This window comes from Rhinichthys klamathensis, unplaced genomic scaffold (genome assembly GCF_029890125.1).
Source record: "Rhinichthys klamathensis goyatoka isolate OS25496 unplaced genomic scaffold, OSU_Roscu_1.1 h1tg000098l_1, whole genome shotgun sequence".
NCBI classification, from domain to species: domain Eukaryota; kingdom Metazoa; phylum Chordata; class Actinopteri; order Cypriniformes; family Leuciscidae; genus Rhinichthys; species Rhinichthys klamathensis.
Window position 1 is genome coordinate 872,094 of NW_026606637.1, and position 21,174 is coordinate 893,267.

A 21,174-nucleotide genomic window follows, 5' to 3' on the forward strand; every position below is an offset into this window, starting at 1 on the left:
AAATTCGTACGAGTGAGGTCATATGAATTCGTACGAATTAGCCACCTCGTAAAATGCGTACGAATTGTCGTGAGATCAGGTTGAAAAAATCACGTTAATTAATTTTGTGGTAGGAGGAGCAAAGATGGCAATATGGTTAACACGGAAAAGGAAATTGAAAGGAGAGGGGGAAGTAGGTCCTGAGGTTGTTTTAAAGGCTTTTAGAATCAAGGCAAGAGTTTGCACATTTTAAAATGCCCCTATTATGCTATTTTAAAGGCTCCTTATTTTGTTTTGGAGGTCTCCTACAACAAGTTTACATGCATCAAAGGTAAAAAAAACTGTTTCATTTTCTCATAATATACACATTTTTCAATGATTCTCAAACAATTTGATGGATGAATCAATCTCTCTAAATCCCTCCTTTCCACGAGCTACTCTGCTCTGATTGGCCAGACAGCTCAGTCTGTTGTGATTGTGATTGGTCTACTGCATGCAGCAAGTGTTTTGTGAATCCCGGTTAAACTCCAAGATTTGAGAAGCAGTCTTTAGTAAAATGAAGGGACTATAGCAAAGGTTTGGGATTAAACTACTGTGGTATCTTGATAAAGATGAAATTTAACCTCTGATTCTTCACAGCCTCATCCTTTGGAAGTGAAAATAAACCGAAATTACTTTCACAGCGGAGAGCACAGCGTCTTGACAACATGATATCCACACAAATGAGCATACAGCAAGATGTCCTGTCCATGCAGAACAGGCTGGCATTATGCAAATGTAGTAAGTTGTGACGTTTGAATAACGAAAATAGATTTGAATTCCAAACGACTCCAAATAGGGGCACTTTAAACTGACGAATAATCTGTACAGATTTATTGAAATTTGGGCTTTGAATGATGTTTTGTGCACAGTGGATCATGAAAACGAGCTGCTATTAAATTTATGATGAGTTTTTGTGACTGATAAAAAAAGTTTAAATGAGGATTGTAAAATTGTATTCAATAATTTGCTAAATTTATGATAGGTTTTGTGTGGGTATATATGCGTATGTATGTACATTTGAGAAAATAGATATGTGTCTGAGATTTGTATTTATTTATTTATGTATTATTATTATAGCTAGTTAATATTATAATAATATTATTATAGTTAATATTATAGTATTATAATTATTATATATATATTCTAATTAATTATTATTTATGTAAATCTAAAGTTTGTTATGGTTAAATATTGGTTGTGGTATGTCTATACAGTGTTATTATAAATAAAGGTGTGTTAAAGGCCCCCCCCCCCTCCCCCTCCCCTCTCTCTCTCTACATTTAGTGACAAACCTGTGAGCCTTTTGTTGAAATGTTAGCCAATACAGACGGATTACGCCACTAGGCAGCAGCGATATATAAAGGGGGCTGTTAGCCGCATTTGTACAGTTGAAAAAGACATGCTTAGGTATCAACAGTGAAGCAGGTAGCTGGTAAAAAGATTTGAAAACACAAATAGAAATGCATTAAGGAACGTTTTTACATTTTATAGCCGTCGCTTTGTCCGTAAAATGGAATACATCATCTCCTGAAAAGCGTCTTTATTCCTGTTTTAGATAGCTAATTCGTTGCTCGAATAAAATTTCTCAAGATAAAAACAACAGTGTCTCGCAACGCCACGAGGAAAACATTTGGTCCTGACCATTTAACATCATGACAAGGTATAACTTTTTATTGTGCTTAACGGTTCTTATTTCTTTGGGACTGTCCGGGAGCGATGAGCCGGACCTCTTTCTGCCCCCAGTGAGCGAGATGTCCTCGGATTCTGGAGTCTCTCTTTTTGATGTGGAGGATGCGGACTCTCCTGAGTGTTCCGCGTGCGTTTGGAGAGAACAGAGCAAAGTCTTACGGCTGGAAACAATCAAATCACAAATCCTTAGCAAACTGCGCTTAAAACAAGCGCCCAACATCAGCAGAGAGGTGGTTAATCAGCTTCTTCCCAAAGCACCTCCGCTGCAACAGCTCCTGGACCATCATGACTTCCAGGGGGACGCATCCTCCCTAGATGATTTCTTGGACGCCGATGAGTATCACGCCACCACCGAGTCTGTCATCACCATGGCCTCAGAGCGTGAGTTACAAAACTTACAATTGTTCAGTTGTTTAAGTTATACCGCTTAAGATAATGTCCGTTTAATCGAAAACACGCTCAGTGTTTTTTGCTTCCTTTAAATGAATTTATAGCCTACGCAACTATTTAAAAGTAGTGTCAAATTGCCTTTTATTTATTTTAATATGGTATAAGCGATATTGCGTATGGGTGGTCATGAAATACATGGATTCATAAAAAATACAGTGCACAAAAGTAGCCTAGGCTAGCTATGTCTAAATATTTTTAAAGTATTTTATTATTTATACAAAGATATTTACACATATAGCCTACAAATATATTTTGTAATCTATGAGTGATCATTTTGAAAGCCGTCTTCACATGGTTGCGTCCGTGTAATAATTCAATAATGACAATGTAATTTAAGCCATGACAGGCAGATGCGCTGAATAGCCACGTTCGAACACATTATAGCCTACTAGATTGTGTTCAAAATAAACAGCAGTAGCCTATTGCAGCAGATTATTAATTAGAGAGTTGCATTATAAATGATGCGCTTTAAAAGCAGTTGTGTCATAACCGTATTGCACAAGCAGGTTCTCCTGTCGTTAGACTCTGCTAGAAAAAGTGTCCCAAAATACTATTGTTCCCCCTAAATAAGCAGCAGTGCCATACGACAGCACTTGCCTTTTAAATGTGAGGTTTATAGGCATAGCCCGTTTTTTCACCTCAGTGGGGACACAAAGCCCGTGGAGGAGTTTTGGGTCGAGGGGAGTGTGTGACCTTTCCGCTGAGAATAGCCGGGGTTCAACAACATTTACACACATAATGTATTCCGCACAAGGCAGATGAAAAGCCAAGCAAATAATCCGTTTTTTTTTCTGACCAGACTGAACAAAGATAGGTTTGTGTTCCCCTAACTAACCTCTGCGTTGATTGTCACACAGCCCACGTTCCCGCTGGCACAATGAACACGCTTGACATTCAGGGGACGAATCACATAAATGATCATTTAACGGCTGCAGAGCTCATAGATGCCTTTTATAAATAGCGTTTTGTTGTCAGAGATTATTGTTGTAGCGGTGCAGTATGAGAGCAGCATGAAAAACTGATTTATTAGTCATTTATGATGGTTTAACGAGTGCATTTGCCCATGTATTTAAAAGCAAGCACTAACTTTTTGAAATTTTAACTTAGATTTTAAGGTCTTATAAGTTATATTGTAGTTCCAATCATCTTTTTAAGTTTATGTAGAGGATTCTTGTTGTTTCTTAATCTAAAAGTTCTATTGGATATTGTAGTGCAGGCCTAATCTTTAACAGAAGCCTTGTTGTGTTGGAATAATGTCTACTGATGAATTCAAGGAAATCTCAATAGGAACTATTAGAGTTTTAAAGTCTTTTAAATTAATTTTACCTTTCAACATCTTTTGATGTCCTACAGGGATTATACATGTCTAATAGTTTGATTTAGAATGTTAATTTTATACCTATAAAATACCAAAATATTTGTTTTCACTTAAAGGTTAAATTAAATATCATACAAATTAAACGATCTTCCCAGTTTTGATTTGAACATTTTCATACTTTGTAGTTTTTTACAGTATATCTTTACTTCTTTTTTTCATTATTTTTCAGCAATCCTTGTTTCTTCTGCTTCCCTCTACCATCACTGTATTCTTGATCGTCTCCCAATCACTTTGTTTAAAACATATGCACTCAAACCACCAAAAATAAGTGACTAATAATATAGTACATATCAAATTTACGATATTCAATTGTGAAATAGACACGGTACTCAAAACATTGCTGCTCAAGTAAGTGCAATGGAAAGTGCCAAGTATTAAAATAAGATTTCCCCACTGTTACCAGCTTATATTTTGAGTGTCAGATATTGTGTTGGAGATTGTGTTTAGATGTTGCACTGGTAGGTTTTGCTCTGTCTCTGTTCTGAATTTGACAGTGTACATGCAAGAGTAGAAAATCGACCCTTGGAACTCATTTGTCACTTGTCTATTTAGAACATATCTTCCTCCCTTGTCAGTGTGCTTTCATAACAGTCAGTGTTTTTTGTTTTTTTGTTTGTCAGTAATTTGTCGGCTTACACCCTCAACCCCCCTCCCACACAATCACCTACCAATCTCCCTTCTACATCGATTTCACTGACTTGTTTAACTAATTTGTGCTAAAATACATTTCCAAATGGTGGTCACTATGCTCTGCTAATGGCCTGAAAGTTATAAGAGGATGAATTACCACAGAAATAAAATTTAAATTGCCATAACTTCTCTTTTTGTTCAACAAATATTTTACTCTGTAGTACACTCCCAAAGAAACACATTCATCAAGTCAGAGAGGAAAAGGCCTCCTATTGACAAGAAGGGTCAGAGAGTTCACAGCAATGTGATATATTGGATGAGGAGCCAATTAACCTCTTCAGGTCTTTTTCTTTGACCGCAAAAGAGAAGTAGTAGATTAAACACTACTACCCCCACCTAAAATGTCAAAAAGGACGGGTAGGAGATTAAACAACACTACCAAATGCTGCCTCCCCCACCTAAAATGTCTCTTTCTCTCTCACACACAAAGTCACATGCAGACTTATATACACACACATTCACAAACACTAACCCACTAACCACTCCCAACTAGAAAAAAACCCAAAGGTCTTTTATTGTGTTGACCCTATAAAAGGGTAATTTCCTGAAGGTGCAGGAACCATAAACATTAGGAGAGAGAATGCTAAAAAGACAAGACGGTTGTCCGACCATCCTCTGATCAATGGGAAGTGTGTGGGAAGTTTTTTTTTAACTATTAATTAACCTTGTGAACACCTGTGTCTGAGACTACTTTCATTCTTTCCTGTTCAAGAGGATGAAAGAGGGATAGAATAAAGGAAGAAAGCAAGCTCATGTTGAAAACTTTTCCTTTCCTGTTTTGTAAACATAAAATAAAAAGTGAAGAAGTTAAAGTGCTGTAGAAATAACACTAAATGTAGTCCATTTTTTTGGGTGGGTGGGGTGGGGTGGGGTGGGGGTTGGGGGGGGGGCTAATAAACGTTCAATGGAACTGAAGTCTATTATACCCTGGGTACAATTTCACTGCTCTCTCAAGAATGCCTCTCTTTCTTTCATTCATTCTCTTTCCTCTTCCCACGGTTCAGTGCTTCTCCTCCACTACTGGAGCAATTCCAGACCCAGACAAGCAGGTACTGAAGTCATCATATGCAACAAATAAAACTGTAGATTTGAACATAATAAATACAGCTCTTTACAGTTAAAAATTATATACATATATACTGACAACTCAAAAGTTGTGTAGTATTTTGTAGCAAACTTAAAATATTTAAGGACTATGTTATAAAGCTCTTCATAGAGTCAGAAATGTAATACCTTCAAACTAACTCTTTAAAGACAAGATTTAAAGGTTGCACACAGAACATAATACATCTGAACGTGATCTATAATTTGATGGTGATGAAATTGAGGCACTATTATAGTTAACAATTGGAGAAATGCTTTTGCTGTATATTTCACTAATACATTTCTCTTGCATTGGGATTGTTGAGGAAGAGGGCATTTTGGGTATTGTCTGGTAATTTGTAACCAGCATCATAGCAATTGCAACCACCAGAGAGTATCCAGAAACTCCAGACTTTCCAGGAATGTGTTTAAATATGCGGTTAAATATGAAACACTAAAAATAAAAATTTTAGTTCTTTCTCTCATTACAGACGTTAACAGTCTTGTTGTCCGATAAAACAAGGCTGACTATTTGACCAATTTTCAAAGATGAATCACAACATTACAAACTTTTATTTCAAGCACAAAAATTATATGTAAGTTTACAATATTGTGATTCATCTCCTGGATGGTTTGGTTAATGGTTTATAACACGTAAACAAAGACTTAAAAAATCCCTATGGGAGAAAATGAATGGAAAAAATAATTTTGCAGCTGGGCACTGTTGCCAGAGGTTTACATGTGTGAATCGATGTGGTATTAGAATGTAATGACCAGTTGTTTAGCAACAAACAACCAATCAAAAAGTGAACAACATTTGCATCATTAAATACACATTGTAAAGTCACAGAAACTTTCACATGCTTTATTTCGTTTCTACATTTGAGTGAAAAATATTCTACAAATTGAACTGAAGAAGAGAGAAGACAAGGCTAACGCCTTTAAACAGGCTGTTTGCTTTGTTCATCTAGTCAATGATACTGACATGCATAGACATATGCAAATGCATGATCTCATGAGTTTTTGTGAGTATTTTTTACATAAAGTGTGGTTCTACCACACTCGTACATTTACTTACGTTTTCACACACATTGTAACACATTATCGACGAATTGGCAGATAAAATCCTCTACATTCAATTTCATTTAATCTCCTACCGTATCAGAGAGAAATGTAGGACGTTGATCTGCCAGTTGTGGGTCTTTCATGCAGAGAACTCTCCTCATGTGTTTGCAATTTGCATAATAATGCATTTAAAATCTAATGGCCAAACGTATCATTACAAGTTCACAATGCTGTTTCATATAATGTGGATAACATTGAATATTGAAATGTATTTTCGCCAGGTTAGATACTGATAATTAATCACTCAAACCCCCTTATCTAATGGTGCATTCAAGTCCTCCTGGGAAGTCGTGTTTACGACGTCAGGTACATCAAGTCACTTGTCGGAGCAAGATGGCGTTGTACCTTATTTAACTACACAAAAATACAGCACGGTTTTTAAACTCTACTTCTAGAAAATTAAGAACAAAGAATGTGTATCAGGTGTGTTTTGCCTTTTAATGTTTTTAATTAATTTATGAAGCCACTGTAAACTTATTGTTACATATTATATTGTTTTATGACAATGATGTTATATTTTGTGCAGGAATTAGTTTATTTTGTTGTAAATAAAAAAGCTTGACAATGTCACGGCTAATTACCCAATACTGTGGTATTCCGCCACGTTTCTCATTGACATACCCCCAAATCGGAAAGATCAGGGCTTAAAGAAAATCCAGAGCTTCCCACTCATATTTACTACTTTGTGGTGGCGTTCATGTGCGTTCAACTCGTAAATATGATCTTTTCGACATGACTTAACATATGAATGCACCATAAACCTCTCTACTTCGGACTCGGACTCGCACATCCGCCATGTTTGTAGTTTTTTAACAGTTCACCACCTTGGAATTATAAGGTTCTATCTGCATTCTGAGCAGTTTCAAGTCCTCCTGGGAAGTCGTGTTTACGACGTCAGGTACATCAAGTCACTTGTCGGAGCAAGATGGCGTTGTACCTTATTTAACTACACAAAAATACAGCACGGTTTTTAAACTCTACTTCTAGAAAATTAAGAACAAAGAATGTGTATCAGGTGTGTTTTGCCTTTTAATGTTTTTAATTAATTTATGAAGCCACTGTAAACTTATTGTTACATATTATATTGTTTTATGACAATGATATTATATTTTGTGCAGGAATTAGTTTATTTTGTTGTAAATAAAAAAGCTTGACAATGTCACGGCTAATTACCCAATACTGTGGTATTCCGCCACGTTTCTCATTGACATACCCCCAAATCGGAAAGATCAGGGCTTAAAGAAAATCCAGAGCTTCCCACTCATATTTACTACTTTGTGGTGGCGTTCATGTGCGTTCAACTCGTAAATATGATCTTTTCGACATGACTTAACATATGAATGCACCATAAACCTCTCTACTTCGGACTCGGACTCGCACATCCGCCATGTTTGTAGTTTTTTAACAGTTCACCACCTTGGAATTATAAGGTTCTATCTGCATTCTGAGCAGTTTTGAGATAGACTAGCTTCAAAGTTTCAGCATTCTCCTTTGTCGATAGACCGTTTTTAGCTTTATAAAAAAAGTCACTAAATGTACACAACATAAAAAAAAATCATCTAATGTAAATAAATTGTCTCACAATAAGATTATGTAAATAACTCAATTTTGACAAAAATGTCAGATAGAACCTTATAATTCCAAGGTGACAAGTTTTTATCCGTGCTTGTAGTTCTAATCCAGGGGTAGGCAAGTTCAGTCCTAGAGAGCCGCTGTCCTGCAGAGTTTGGCTCCAACACCGAAAAAAACCTCTCCTGCCTATAGCCTTAGTAATCCTGAAGACATTGATTAGCTTGTTCAGGTGTGTTTGATTAGGGTTGGAACTAGATTCTGCTAGGACCGAACTTGCCTACCCCTGCTCTAATCTAATCCTTGTCCAACACGCAATGTGTTGTGTATTAGCCATTAGAGTGTGCATGGATCTGCACTTTGGATTCTAACCGGGAAAAGTAGAATATCCGGGTATCTTTGGAATACTCATTTCAACATACTACGATTTGGGACACACTAATTCTAATTTAGAATACTATTTAGGACGGATAGTATGCGAATTGGGACGCAGCACATCATTGGCGGTCATCTGCTTCATCGCAGATTGCAACAGGCAGTGTTTTGGGTGATGTGCATTTGAATGATAAACTTCACAGAGTGGATGGGGATAAGAATTTCACCCATTACTTAAATTCTGCTCTGTACTGCATACAAAACTATTTTATTTACTGCGACTGCAACACATTATCATCAACTGGTACCGCTTTTGACATTATGATTCCACTTGTCTGTCTGTTAGGCCATTTCTAAATATTTTTAAGAAATGGTTATGGGTAGGTTTAGAGGTAGGAGTGGGATTAGCTGCTCAAAATATCTTTTTAATGCTATATTGTTACCAAAATTGTCAATTTCCTACACATTTCTGTCCATTTTATATATCCTTTTTTTATATATATAAAATGGTTGTTTGGATTTCTGGGGTAGGGTTAAGGGATCTACAATTTATCTATAAAATGGTAAAAGGTAAATTATACTATTTTTGATATAAAATATTCGTAAATATTTTACCTTTCTTTAAATGTTGTCAATATGTCAATATTGTACATTTCAGCATCTACAAAAATGTATGTTTTGCACCTGTAAATGTTACATATTGATACCTATTAACAATGAGACCAAGCTGGCAAATAAGAGCGTTATACCAGATGTATAAAGCAAACTCTGGACAAACCAAGGATTTACAATGAGCTGTGGAAAACCATTTTAAGTGTGAAAAACAAGTGTCGCCTTTTTCACCTTTCTTCATCTTTGTCGCCATTGGCTTTTGGCTTGCTTAGTTGGGGACATTTAATGTTATATTTAACAATATTATTACAACATTATTTTCCTGTTATTTCTATAAAGCTGCTTTGAAACAATCTGTATTGTAAAAAGCGCTATATAAATAAAGGTGACTTGACTTGACTAAACAGCCGCCAGAGAAATGTGAATTGCAGCTATTATTTATTTATTTATTAATAAAAAACACTTTAGGGCTGGAGTAATTCAACAATGCTAAGCATCTCTGTTGAGTAATATCAGGAAAATATGCACCATCACATATGGGATATACAGAGAGAAAACAAGGAGCACAGAGGTCAGAAGATGCCCCCTTTTTCATTGTCAGTCATCTCATTTTTGGTGCCAAAAAGAAAAATAATGTCAGCAAACATGAATATAAATTAATTCATTTCATGAATTATTTATTTGGACAGATTGCCATTTAAAATTAGGCCACAACAATGATCTGTGAGCCAAAGGGGAACCAAAAAAAAAAAAGGTTATGGCTCAGATGTTATTTTTTGAAATGGAAAATGAAATGGAGGCACACATGCATATATCAAGCTTTAGTCTTATCAGCAGTCTTTAGACAGCTTTGGACTCATCAGTATTTTTTTAAGAGTATTTAGAGTTATGCATAAAACATTTATTAATGTCCTGACCAAAAAAAGTAAATGTAAATGTCGAACAAACTACATTATATCTGCATTTTTGAGTAAACAAAATTGTCAGGATTTAATAGAGTGTACGTGTTTGTATAAATACATCTGGGTTTTTGTATGGCACCATATTGCTCAGATGGCCCCGTTTAATAAATCAGTCAAATAAATCTGAGTTAGCATGTGAAACTATATATAGCTTTTTTATACAAGTGCACAGATATAAACAGAGTTTTCCTTTTTCTGCTTTTAGGTAATAGACAGGGAAAAGTACTGTACAAAATAAAATGGACTACTGTTGTATGTATTGGTATACCTTTAAAACACACATTATTGCACAACATTTTAATTAGGTTTATAGTTTAAGGAAACTATAGTCAGTTCTCTTATCATTCTTATTGTGACAAATCTGCAAGATTTGCATAGATTTTTGGAGCCTATGGATCAGCCATCTGTCAAGAGATTGTCTGTTTATACTGCTGTTGTGGACTTGATATTTAATTTCAGAAATAGTCCTGTATCAAGACACATTTTTGTGTGTATATTTTTTAAATATGGTTTTAGTTTCTAGTTTCATGTACAATCAACTGTAAGATTGAGCTCTTAATTACCTTAATCACTGTTTCTTGATCCTGGTGGTTCCAATGTGTCCCTAAATACATGGTGAGTCTGCATGAGGATGCTCATAAGCAATCTCATATCTGCACTTTTGTATATGTATTATTTTTGCTCTTTTTTAATGTATGCAATGGGCACTTTTACACTTTTAGTACACTAGCTAAATACCCTATTATTATGGGGAGCATGTAGGACATGCTTTTGTTGAGCGTGGGGGGCTGCACTGCTAAAACTGTGATAGGAGTCTTGTGCCTGGCTCTGTCCCCCAGGAGTATTCTGAATGAGGGTGTCACTTGCGGTCTGTACCCCCCATTTTCCCAACACACACCATTCCTCTGTCCCGTGTCCTCCCCCACTTATGCTCTCCGATCTCCTGGGATAAGGGGGCCAAACAAAGAAGGAGCGAGGCGGCACAGGCTGGGATGGTGGGGTGGGGAGCTCTGTGGCCCCTGTCTTATTAGAAGGGTCGTGAATGTGTCAGAATGATTAATTTGCAGAGGTGCACAGGGATACCCTTGAGCCACATTTATCCAGAGTCTGAGCTCTCTAGCACACACATCCCCTGATGTGTTTAGTTGATATTTGGAAAATTAAGAAAAGAAAATATGAATATAATGCATGCAAATAAAATTATAAATTGTATAGAAGTTTTGACCTAGCTATACCACTCAAAAACTACAACAACAGGTAATAACATTACTAAATCTTTTAACAAAATTCTGACATTTAAGTGTGATATTGTTTTATCCCCTCCCCCATCCATGCATCATTCAGTACCAGAGAACTTAATGTCATTTTTTATAATGTTTTTTTGTTTGTTTTTAAAAGCATATTCATTTCACCACTGAACATCAGCCTTTACCATCACACTATCTGTAATCAACATATATCAAAATACTGCTTATCAACTATGATTGGAGCTTTAATAGATCAGAAGTCAATGTAGATATCTTTAATGGAATAGCAATCTTCAGGGCTTAAAGGGTCAGTTCACCCAAAAATGAAAACTCCGTCATTTACTTACACTTACATTTTCGTTCCAATGCCGTAATACTTTCGTTTATCTTCGTAACACAAATTAAGATATTTTTAATGACATCTGTGAGTGATTTCTGTCCTGTTGACAGCTATGCACTTTGACGCTTCAAAAAGTTCATAAAAAGATTGTAAAACTAATGCCTATGAATTGAGTGGTTTATTCCAAATTTTCTGAAGAGACACAATTGCTTTATACGCTGAACAGACTTAATTTAGGCTTTTATTCACAGACATATTCATCAACGCACACATCAGTTATGGTAAACAGACGCTCAAGCATGTTCGCTTGACGTGCCAATGAGGTTCATTCTCATGTGTTACGTTAGCACCTTTGAGCTTCCACAAGAGGTTTGTTCATGCGCGTCAAGCAGGTTCAGTTGAGCTTCTGTTTATGTTCTCTGATCAATTTTTAAATGTGAATAAAATACTAAATTCAATCTGTTCATCAAATAAAGTGATCATGTCTCTTTAGAAAATTTGGACTAAACCACTCAATTCATATGAATTCGTTTTACAATCTCTTTATTAACTTTTTGATGCGACAAAATCGTAGTTGCATAGCTGACAATGGAGGGACATTCATACAAAAATATCTTCATTTGTGTTCCGAAGATGAACGGAAGTCTTACGGGTTTGGAACAACATGAGGGTGAGTAAATAATTTTCATTCTTGGGTGAACTATCCCTTTAACTTTAACCCCCTGACCACTGGGGTGTGTGTGAATAATCTAAAGAGACAGGCAGCATGGTACGTTTGCTATGGTCTCTGTCACTCTGTTGACACAATCTCTGAACTTGTTGCTAAGAGCTTAAAGCAAGGCCTGTGAAAAGTATGATGTTGCAAGAAGCTGCCAGAATCATTGAAGACTGCAAATACATTGAGAGGAATATAACACATTGAATTGACTGAAGCTGAATAATAATAATAAAAAAACTATTGACTGTAGAGCTGCTTATAGCCTAATTTAACTTGCTTCAAAATTAAACTTTACTTATTAAACTGAACTGAACCAACACTGAAATTATTTGAGTTGAGTAATGACACTATTGTTGTTTTAGCACTGCTTAATTTGAAACAAACCTACAAATAAATGAGAAGTGAATTGAATTGAATCGAGTCTTTTTCTGTTATCCTTGGGAGCTTTCTCACCTCTTTCAAGATTGTTTATTGTGTTCTTTTTAGAGTGATTTTTCCAGAATGTCTGCTTTTAGAGAGTGGCAACAGTCTATAATTTTCCACATTTGTAGACAGGGTTTTATAAAATGGATAGTTTTGGTTTTTGGTTATAAATGGCTGAGCTGTGTTCGAAGCTGTTGTAAGCAACTCTATAAACACCATTCTGTGTCCTAACTACAGCATTATTACTGTGTGTGTTGCTCGGCAACTATTCTGCTAAACATTCCTGCAGAACTACATTGTTTGGCAGAAGGATTATTATTTTTTTATCAATAAATTATACATTTTTTGTTGTTGTAGGTTTATTTTATGACTAAAATAAACTGTACAGGACTTGTTAGACTTCTCTGGCATGAAATTGAAAAATGACTAAAATAAGGATAATTAAACTAAAAATATATATATCATAATATGACTATATCAAGATAATGATCTCACATGTATAACACAATACATTTAATATTGTATACTCACAGACATTAGGTTATTGCAAAGAAAAATAATATTTGTGGATGAGTCACACAGAGAGCAGCCCACATTCTGCTCCACTCTTCTTCTTTCTTCTTTTACAGCGAGCGTCCAGCTTATTGGTGCATTACCGCCACCTTCTGCGCCAGAGTGTGCATCAGATAATAGATTTACAATCTGTATTCCTTACCCTCTCTTTCCCAACACACACACACACACACACACACACACACAACCTTTTTCTTCAAAATAACTCTCTGTTCTGCTATATACGACTAATATTATAATACCTCCCTCACACAAAACTAATTACTCTTCAGATCCTTCTGATACTTCAGTACTCTGATCTGTGCCCTATCTATCATGCTCAGTAACCTTTTTAATGTGAACTCCTGCACCCCTATCTCCCTCAGCTTATTCCTCACCACCTCGCTCTGCGCTTTATCTCCTACAACTCATGATTATATGCTCTGCTGATTCCTTTTCCTGACATCCCTCACACAGTCCTATCATCTTACATTTTTTTCAAAAAGTCTTACATACAGTTTTTGAAACTATGGCTCCATTTCTCAGAACTCTACACACAAAAACACAAAACACACACAAAATGCAAAACATCACACATCTCTTGCAAAAGCAAGCACTGCATTCAAAACTATTTTAACTTTTCTAAAAAGGCTCTTTTTGTGCAGTAACTCTACACACAAACATCAAATGATTAGCCACATACACGCTAAGCTACACACGGATGTGAAAAATGTAAAACACTACTATATTGTATCTTTTGCATATTCAGTATGCGGTACAGTGTACAGGAGTTTGTCACACGTACATGTGCACAAATACCCTGTATATACAGTATGTATTCACAATTTATTATATTTACAGTTATTGAACTGAACTTAATCAACACTGAACTTGAGCTGACTTACAGTTTTTCTCGATTGCTTAAACACTTTTCTTGAAACTATGCCTCATATTCTCAGTAAACACAAATCCATAACGTCTCACCCAATTCCCCAAACATCCTATTTTCAGGTAAAAATGAAGCTCAAAAACCATTCACTCTTGCTGAAAAACCAAACTTTGCCCTCCGACATCACACACAAGCCCTCACAAACACATACACTACAACATAGTCTTACACACTAGTGCAATAAATTCAAAACAACATTTCCAAAACTGGTAAGTTATGTTGTTAAGTCACGCATCAACTGAAATATTTGGCTGGCTTCTTTCATTTCATCATCTCTGTGTCCTAGAAAAATAGAAGTACTGATTACTGTAACTGTAACACATCCTTTTTAAAAAAGGAAGCATTCAGAAAACTATCTGTATGTGAGGCAATTTGATGCATTTCATTTTATTACAGTAGTATAGGGCAACAGCTACAGTACATGTATGTGTTGTAACAGCGCATTATACTGCCATCAAAAGTTACAGTAGAGAGCAGTCTGAGGTACATCTACTGTACCTGTTTTTCTCCCTGAAGGTGTGTCATGTCTGAGAACAAAGTTGTTTGTTTGTTTTTATAGCAAGATTGAATGGTTTTGAAGAGCTTGATTTTGGCCTAAAAATAGGAAGTATGGGGAATTGGGTGAGAAGTTATGGATTTCTTTTTAGAGTTTCAAGAAAAGGAGTAATTTCAAAAGCAATCAAGAAAAACAGTATTCAGTGTATATTTACAAAATAAACAGAAATGCAAGGATGAGCAAAGTATTTGTTTCTCAAAACATTGAGTTTTAATTTCAAGTGATTAAATTAGGTATATTTACACTATAAACAGAAATGCAAGAGGGTACAAATATTTTTTTTAACACTATAACTTTTATAACACTAAGTTTTGATTTTTGAAGTGTTTTCACATATGATCGTTGGGTGTAGGTAATTGGAAAATGATTGTGGTATTTAAATTGTAGTGTTTTCTAAATGAAACACAAGAGCTGTTAGTTTTGAATGATGTGTCTAATGTAGATAACTATGTTTATCATTTTTCAAAAAGTTTGCTTTACAATTGCAAACTGAGTGTAAAGCATATTGTTACGAAACTGCTCTGAGACACAAAGGTTGTGGATCCAAATGCAGTATTTATTGAACAAGGTAATCCAAAGACATAATCCAAAGTACAGGCAGGCAGTCCATACAAACCCAAGGCAGGGAACACGGGCAAAAGAGTAATCCATGGAACAGGCAATAAATCCAAAAACCAAGAGACATGAAACCAGGGAGAATGCTCGGAATTGCAGTGTAACACTAAACAAGACTTTGCAGGGAATGAATGTGAAAACCAGGCTATTATAGTGTGAGTTGGCACTCCAGCTGGTTACCGTTACATAGCTCCCCCTCAAAGGATCGGCTTCCAGACGCTCCTAAAATTGTCCAGGAGGGACGTGGAGCGGAGGCGGACCCGGGGGGGAGGGATGGAGGGCCAGGCCCGTGGAGCGGAAGAGGGCCTGGAGACTGAGGTGGAGCAGGCTGAACAGGGCGGAGCATAAGTCCAGAGTGGAGCAGGCTGAGCAGGTCGGAGCATGAGTCCAGAGTGGAGCAGGCTGAGCAGGCATCCAGGGCGGAGCCGACGCTTCAGGGGGCCAGGGCGGATCCGACGCTTCAGGGGCAGAGGCGGCCATCTTGTCCAGAGACACAGGCATGGCGGCAGCCATGACGGGACGAGACTCTGGAAGGGCGGCCATGATGGGACTAGACTCTGGAAGGCGGCCATGACTGGAAGAGACTCTGGAAGGGCAGCCATGATGGGACGAGACTCTGGAACGGCGGAGGCATCTTGGCCAAGGATTCACGGGCTGGAGCCAATGTGGGTACTGCCCACTCAAAATCACCTTGACGACTATGATGAGTGATGAGTGCTGTCTTTTCCAGAACTGACTCAGGCTCGGCAGACATGACGTGAAGAAGCTCAGTCTCGGAAGGCATGATGTGAAGAATCTCTGGTGTAGAAACCTCAGGACGTGAAGGTACTGGAACCACAGGACTAGCTACCATTATGGCTGGAGATGCTGGTGACTGTGGTGGGCCAAGCTCCGTGGGCACTGGATCTTGGTGTGTGGTGCCCCTCCCCAAAAAACTTTTAGCGGACATGTCCTCCTCAACCTCACCAATCGTGAAAGAGGAACCACACAAAAGCAGGGCATAATCCAAAAATTCAATGAGGGACCCTCGAGGACCATCATGGATAAGCTTAGTTTGGTAATAATCATTGAGTCCGTGATAAGTCAATGAGAGCATAATCAGGAAGGCCAGAGAAATTTGCAATGTTTAAGAAGTCCTGGATGTGGTCCTTGAGGGACCGATTACCTTTCCGCAAACAAATGATTTGCACTGCTGGATCCATTTTGGCGAAGTCTTCTATCACAAACTGCTCTGAGACACAAAGGTTGTGGATCCAAATGCAGTATTTATTGAACAGGGTAATCCAAAGACGTAAGCAGGCAGGGTCAAACACAGGCAGGCAGTCCATACAAACAAACACAACAAGGCAGGGAACACAGGCAAATCCAAGGAACAGGCAAGAAATCCAAAAATCAAGAAAGACATGAAACCTGGGAGAATGCTCGGAATTGCAGTGTAACACTAAACAAGACTTCGCTGGGAATGAATGTGAAAACCAGGCTATTATAGTGTGAGTTAAACAAGGTAATGAGACACAGCTGAAAACAATGAGCGCTGATAAGTCCAGGCAGAGAATTATGGGAGATGTAGTTTGTGAGGGAATGACAATAGTCTGATGTGGAGTGCCCTCTGGTGGCTCTCAAGGGCACTCCAGATGGTGACCATTACACATATAATGTGCTTGCAGTTTTGCAGACTTGGTCTTAAGATTAGGTATATGAGAGAATGATTTCGCTAAGTGGGCCTCAAGTGCTAGCATTTGTTAGTGTGTTAGCATTTTTAAAAAACTGTAATTTGCATTTATGTTACCTTGTATTAATGACCTATTTGCTATAACTTATCAGCCATCTCATTTCCCCTAATCCCTACATGCGCTGGAACCCACATAAAGTTAACCTGTCTACCTATTTACTATTCTTTTATTCAACTGAAGTACTTCATACAGAATATCTTGCCGACTTTTTGAATGAACAAAACCTTCAACTATATTAATTCCAATCTGACCAAAGTTTTCCCTTAGATTTCTTCCATTCTCCCAGAACTCCTGCAGTACTGCTTTTTTGGGATGGGAGTCCTAATGCCCCTGCAAACCAGCCAAATAGTTTGCCATTAATTGGATCCTTCTAAATTCCAGCGGCATTTAACCCATTTCTACCTGTATGGCTGGTACTGATTAAGTTTTAAAAGCTCCACAACAGATATACTTATTAGAGATGAGTGACTAGCTCCTCATTCTCTTCATGTTTGACATCTCATCGCATTTATAAATTTTTTGCAGATGCTTTTATCCAAAGCGACTTACAGAAGAGGAAAAATGATCGACTTAGTTTAGCACAATGTGCACAGCAAAGATTTTTTTAAAAAGGTGAAGGTAGTGTGTTAGTTTTAATAGGTCAAGTGTTTAATGAAAGAGATGTGTCTTTAGCTGTTGATGTTATATGAAATGGCTTAAGACACCGCTGCTCAGGTGGAATTAGGCAGGTCATTCCACCAGTAGGGAACAGTCAAGATAAAGGTCTATGATAGTGACTTTGTTCCTCTTTGGAATGCCTCTACTCGAAGTAATCCATTACTGTCAAGGACAGGAGATAGTTTCCTCAACAAAATCTTTTGAGGAAGGTTGTGAGCTGCAATGATGATTTTAACCCTTAATCAAATAAAATATATTTCCATATTTATGATCAACATTAAATTTAAGTATACTGAAAAATATCTAGAATAATATATTGTGTTAATATATTACAATATATTGAATAATACAAAAGGAATTGCTTCTTTTCTGTTTCTGGTTTTCTGTTAGAATGTGTCGTGTAAGCGGCCCCCAAGTAAATAACTAATGATCTTTGCAACGGAAGTGAATCAATCAAAACTAACTTTAGCTGAATAATAACTTTGTGATCAGGGTTTGCTTTAGTTAGGCGCTTGACTTTTTAATGTTAGCTTCTCTCTGGCTGCTGTAACTGTGTGTCTGTAAGGCACATTTGCCATATAAAAGAAAGCCATGGAAATGTTTGGGGATGATCTGTTGGTTATTTACTGATGGTGACATCATCAGGGGGTCTGATTCACAAATCTCATCCCAAGTTTTATCACTGATCAAAAGTGTAGGTCATTGAATGCTTTTAATACTTCACTACCAACCCTGTGATACTGTGTTGAGAGCCAGCAGTCGCAAAAAAAAAGAAAAAAAAAGAAAAAAGATATGTATATACTGTAGATAATCTTGTGCAGTCTGAAGTTAGACAAGCACCTCTTGTGTATGAGAAGGTTGAACACCTCTGCCTCAGTAGCGCATTATTTCAGCACGTCAAAAACAATGGAACATGTGCTGTATATCAGCAGTAATAGCCACATGGTCTTTACAGAATCTCATCAGGACCCCTAACAGGCTGTTAATTAAATCAGCCCTTACAAAAAATAAGTATACTTCAAGTTCAAGTATACTTAAATAAAGTTCAAGTATATTTTATGTAGTAAGTATGCTAATACCAATGTACTAGAAGTATACTTGTAAGTGTACTGTTTCAATACTACTTCGGACTAAATTGGCCCAGTTTTTAGTGTATAAAAATCCAGCGTGGCGTTAATTCAGGCAGGTCACGTTAGTCAAGCTCGCATCAGCTGACTCTCAGCTGATCCAGATCTACCCAGAGCCATAGAGAGAAAGAGTTGCGACACTCCCATAGACCGCCATAGGAACTTTGGAATGCGGAAGTAGCGCGTGTCGTGGAGCAGCCAATAGTTCCAAACACTGATAGTTCCAGCATTGAACCCCATTCATTTTCAGTGCTTCCGAAGTACGCTCGCTGGTAAATTAATGAAATTACTGAATTTTTTTACTTTTACACACATTAGCCGACCTCTCGTGAATCTAGTCTGTAGTTATATTTTATGTAGCCAGTTTTAGTAAATGTTTATTGGAAGATAATAGGTTAATTGCAGCGATAGCTTACGTGACCAACACTTCACTAACGTTAGCTAACCTGATGTACTGTATATAATATATAATATTTTTAATAATATTTTATATGTATGTATATATATATATATAGCCTATATATAATATTATACATACACACACACACACACACACACACACACACACACACACACACACACACACACACACACATGTCTGGTTTACTATCTTTGTGAGGACTCTCCATAGACGTAATGGTTTTTATACTGTACAAACTGTATATTCTGTCCCCTTACACTGCCCCTATTCCTAAACCTACCCATCACAGGAAACATTCTGCATTTTTACCTTTTCAAAAAAATTTGTTCTGTATGATTTATAAGCGTGTTGACCCATGGGGACCTCAATTTGTGCAGACCTCAACAGTGACACGAGTCCCCATGAGTCTGTGTGCATTCAGGTTTAAGTCCCCACCGGGATAGAAAAACATGTACACAAATACACACACACACGCACGCACACACACACACACACACACACACACACACACACACACACACACACACACACACACACACACACACACACACACACACACACACACACACACACACACACACACACACAATTCATTTATTTAAATGGGTTAGGGTTATGCATATATGTGCTTATATGTATTTAGGAACATAGTTAATTCACTCATTCACTATCTCTCCGGTTTAATTTTATGAAGAATATTTTTCGGTTGAATATTTACCGAACATTGCTCCCATAACGTAGAAAGCAACGACTATACAGCAGTCTATTTCCCACCTAAATCATTCATTTGTACATGCACAGCGTAATTATTTATATTTTATGTTGGTTGGAGTTCTGAACGGACTGCAGACCTCTTTGTGTGATCACGAAGGTAGGCTAATGGCTGAATCGGAATTTATAAGCAAGATCACGGGAATCAATAGCCTAATACAGCCCAGTTGTGCTAAAATAAATATCATGAGACGTCCATCCTCAGATGAATGAGATGGAAAAGTTAAGTTTGAGCCGCTAAAGCCAGTGCTACTACCCATGCGAACATGAACCCTCCAAAAATATAGCCTAAAACTTATCTAAGTTGTCACCCTGCCTCTCCAAATGCAAAACTGACATTAACAAAATGCAATAACAGCTTAAAAAGTACTTGGGTGTGTGTTTTATTTTATATCAACCGTTTAATAATGCAATCGCTGCTGTCTGTCCATAGAAGAACATGACAGCCCGCGTATGTTTTGGAACTATTGGGGCTTACATGAACCACGTGACACCCGTCGCGGCGACATCAAAGCGTGTCGCAACTCTTTCTCTCTATGGCTCTGGATCTACCTATAGGAATACGACGCCTATCACAGCATCCATTTACAAGCTCCTTCAGTACTATCGCATTTCTCAGGAGCTAATTACCCTCCTCCATCCCCAGCTCCTCCTCTCATTCAGTCAGGATTTGGCATTCTGATTCCCCTTTGAATCAGACTAAATTCCAGCATTATGTTGTACATTAAAATATTGACATTAATGATATCTGCAATACATTTATGTTGGTTTTGTTCTGTTTACCCTAAGGGGGAGGGTTTGAAATTAACACCCGCCAACCTGCCAAATGCGGGTAAAAATCAACTGTGGCGGGTAACACTGTCAAATTACTAACCAATTTGGCGGTTTACTTATTATGTTTACTCCCTTTGCTGGGGAAGTTCGTGTAAGCCAAATCTGCGCAGATGTAGCACAAATACTCAACTCGTGAGTCATCATGATATATTAAATACAGCGTATTGTGCAGAATCTGCGCATATCTGGCTTACTTGAACATGCCAGTCACTACGTAACAAATAACAGCGTGCTTGTTCATTTGCATTGAAGCAATAGCGAAGATTAAAAAGCATTT

General features: G+C 37.3%; 1 protein-coding gene across 2 annotated transcripts in view; it reads left to right on the plus strand.

The window, feature by feature from the left end:
* The first annotated feature begins 1,362 nt into the window (after positions 1-1,362).
* Positions 1,363-21,174, plus strand: part of gdf11 (growth differentiation factor 11) — a 106,545-nt gene continuing 86,733 nt past the window's right edge. For both annotated transcript variants that reach the window (XM_056252645.1, XM_056252646.1), the window contains exon 1: positions 1,363-2,091. In XM_056252645.1, coding sequence (XP_056108620.1) covers positions 1,674-2,091 — 418 coding nt within the window. In that variant the 5' untranslated portion in view covers positions 1,363-1,673. The remainder of the gene's footprint in view (positions 2,092-21,174) is intronic.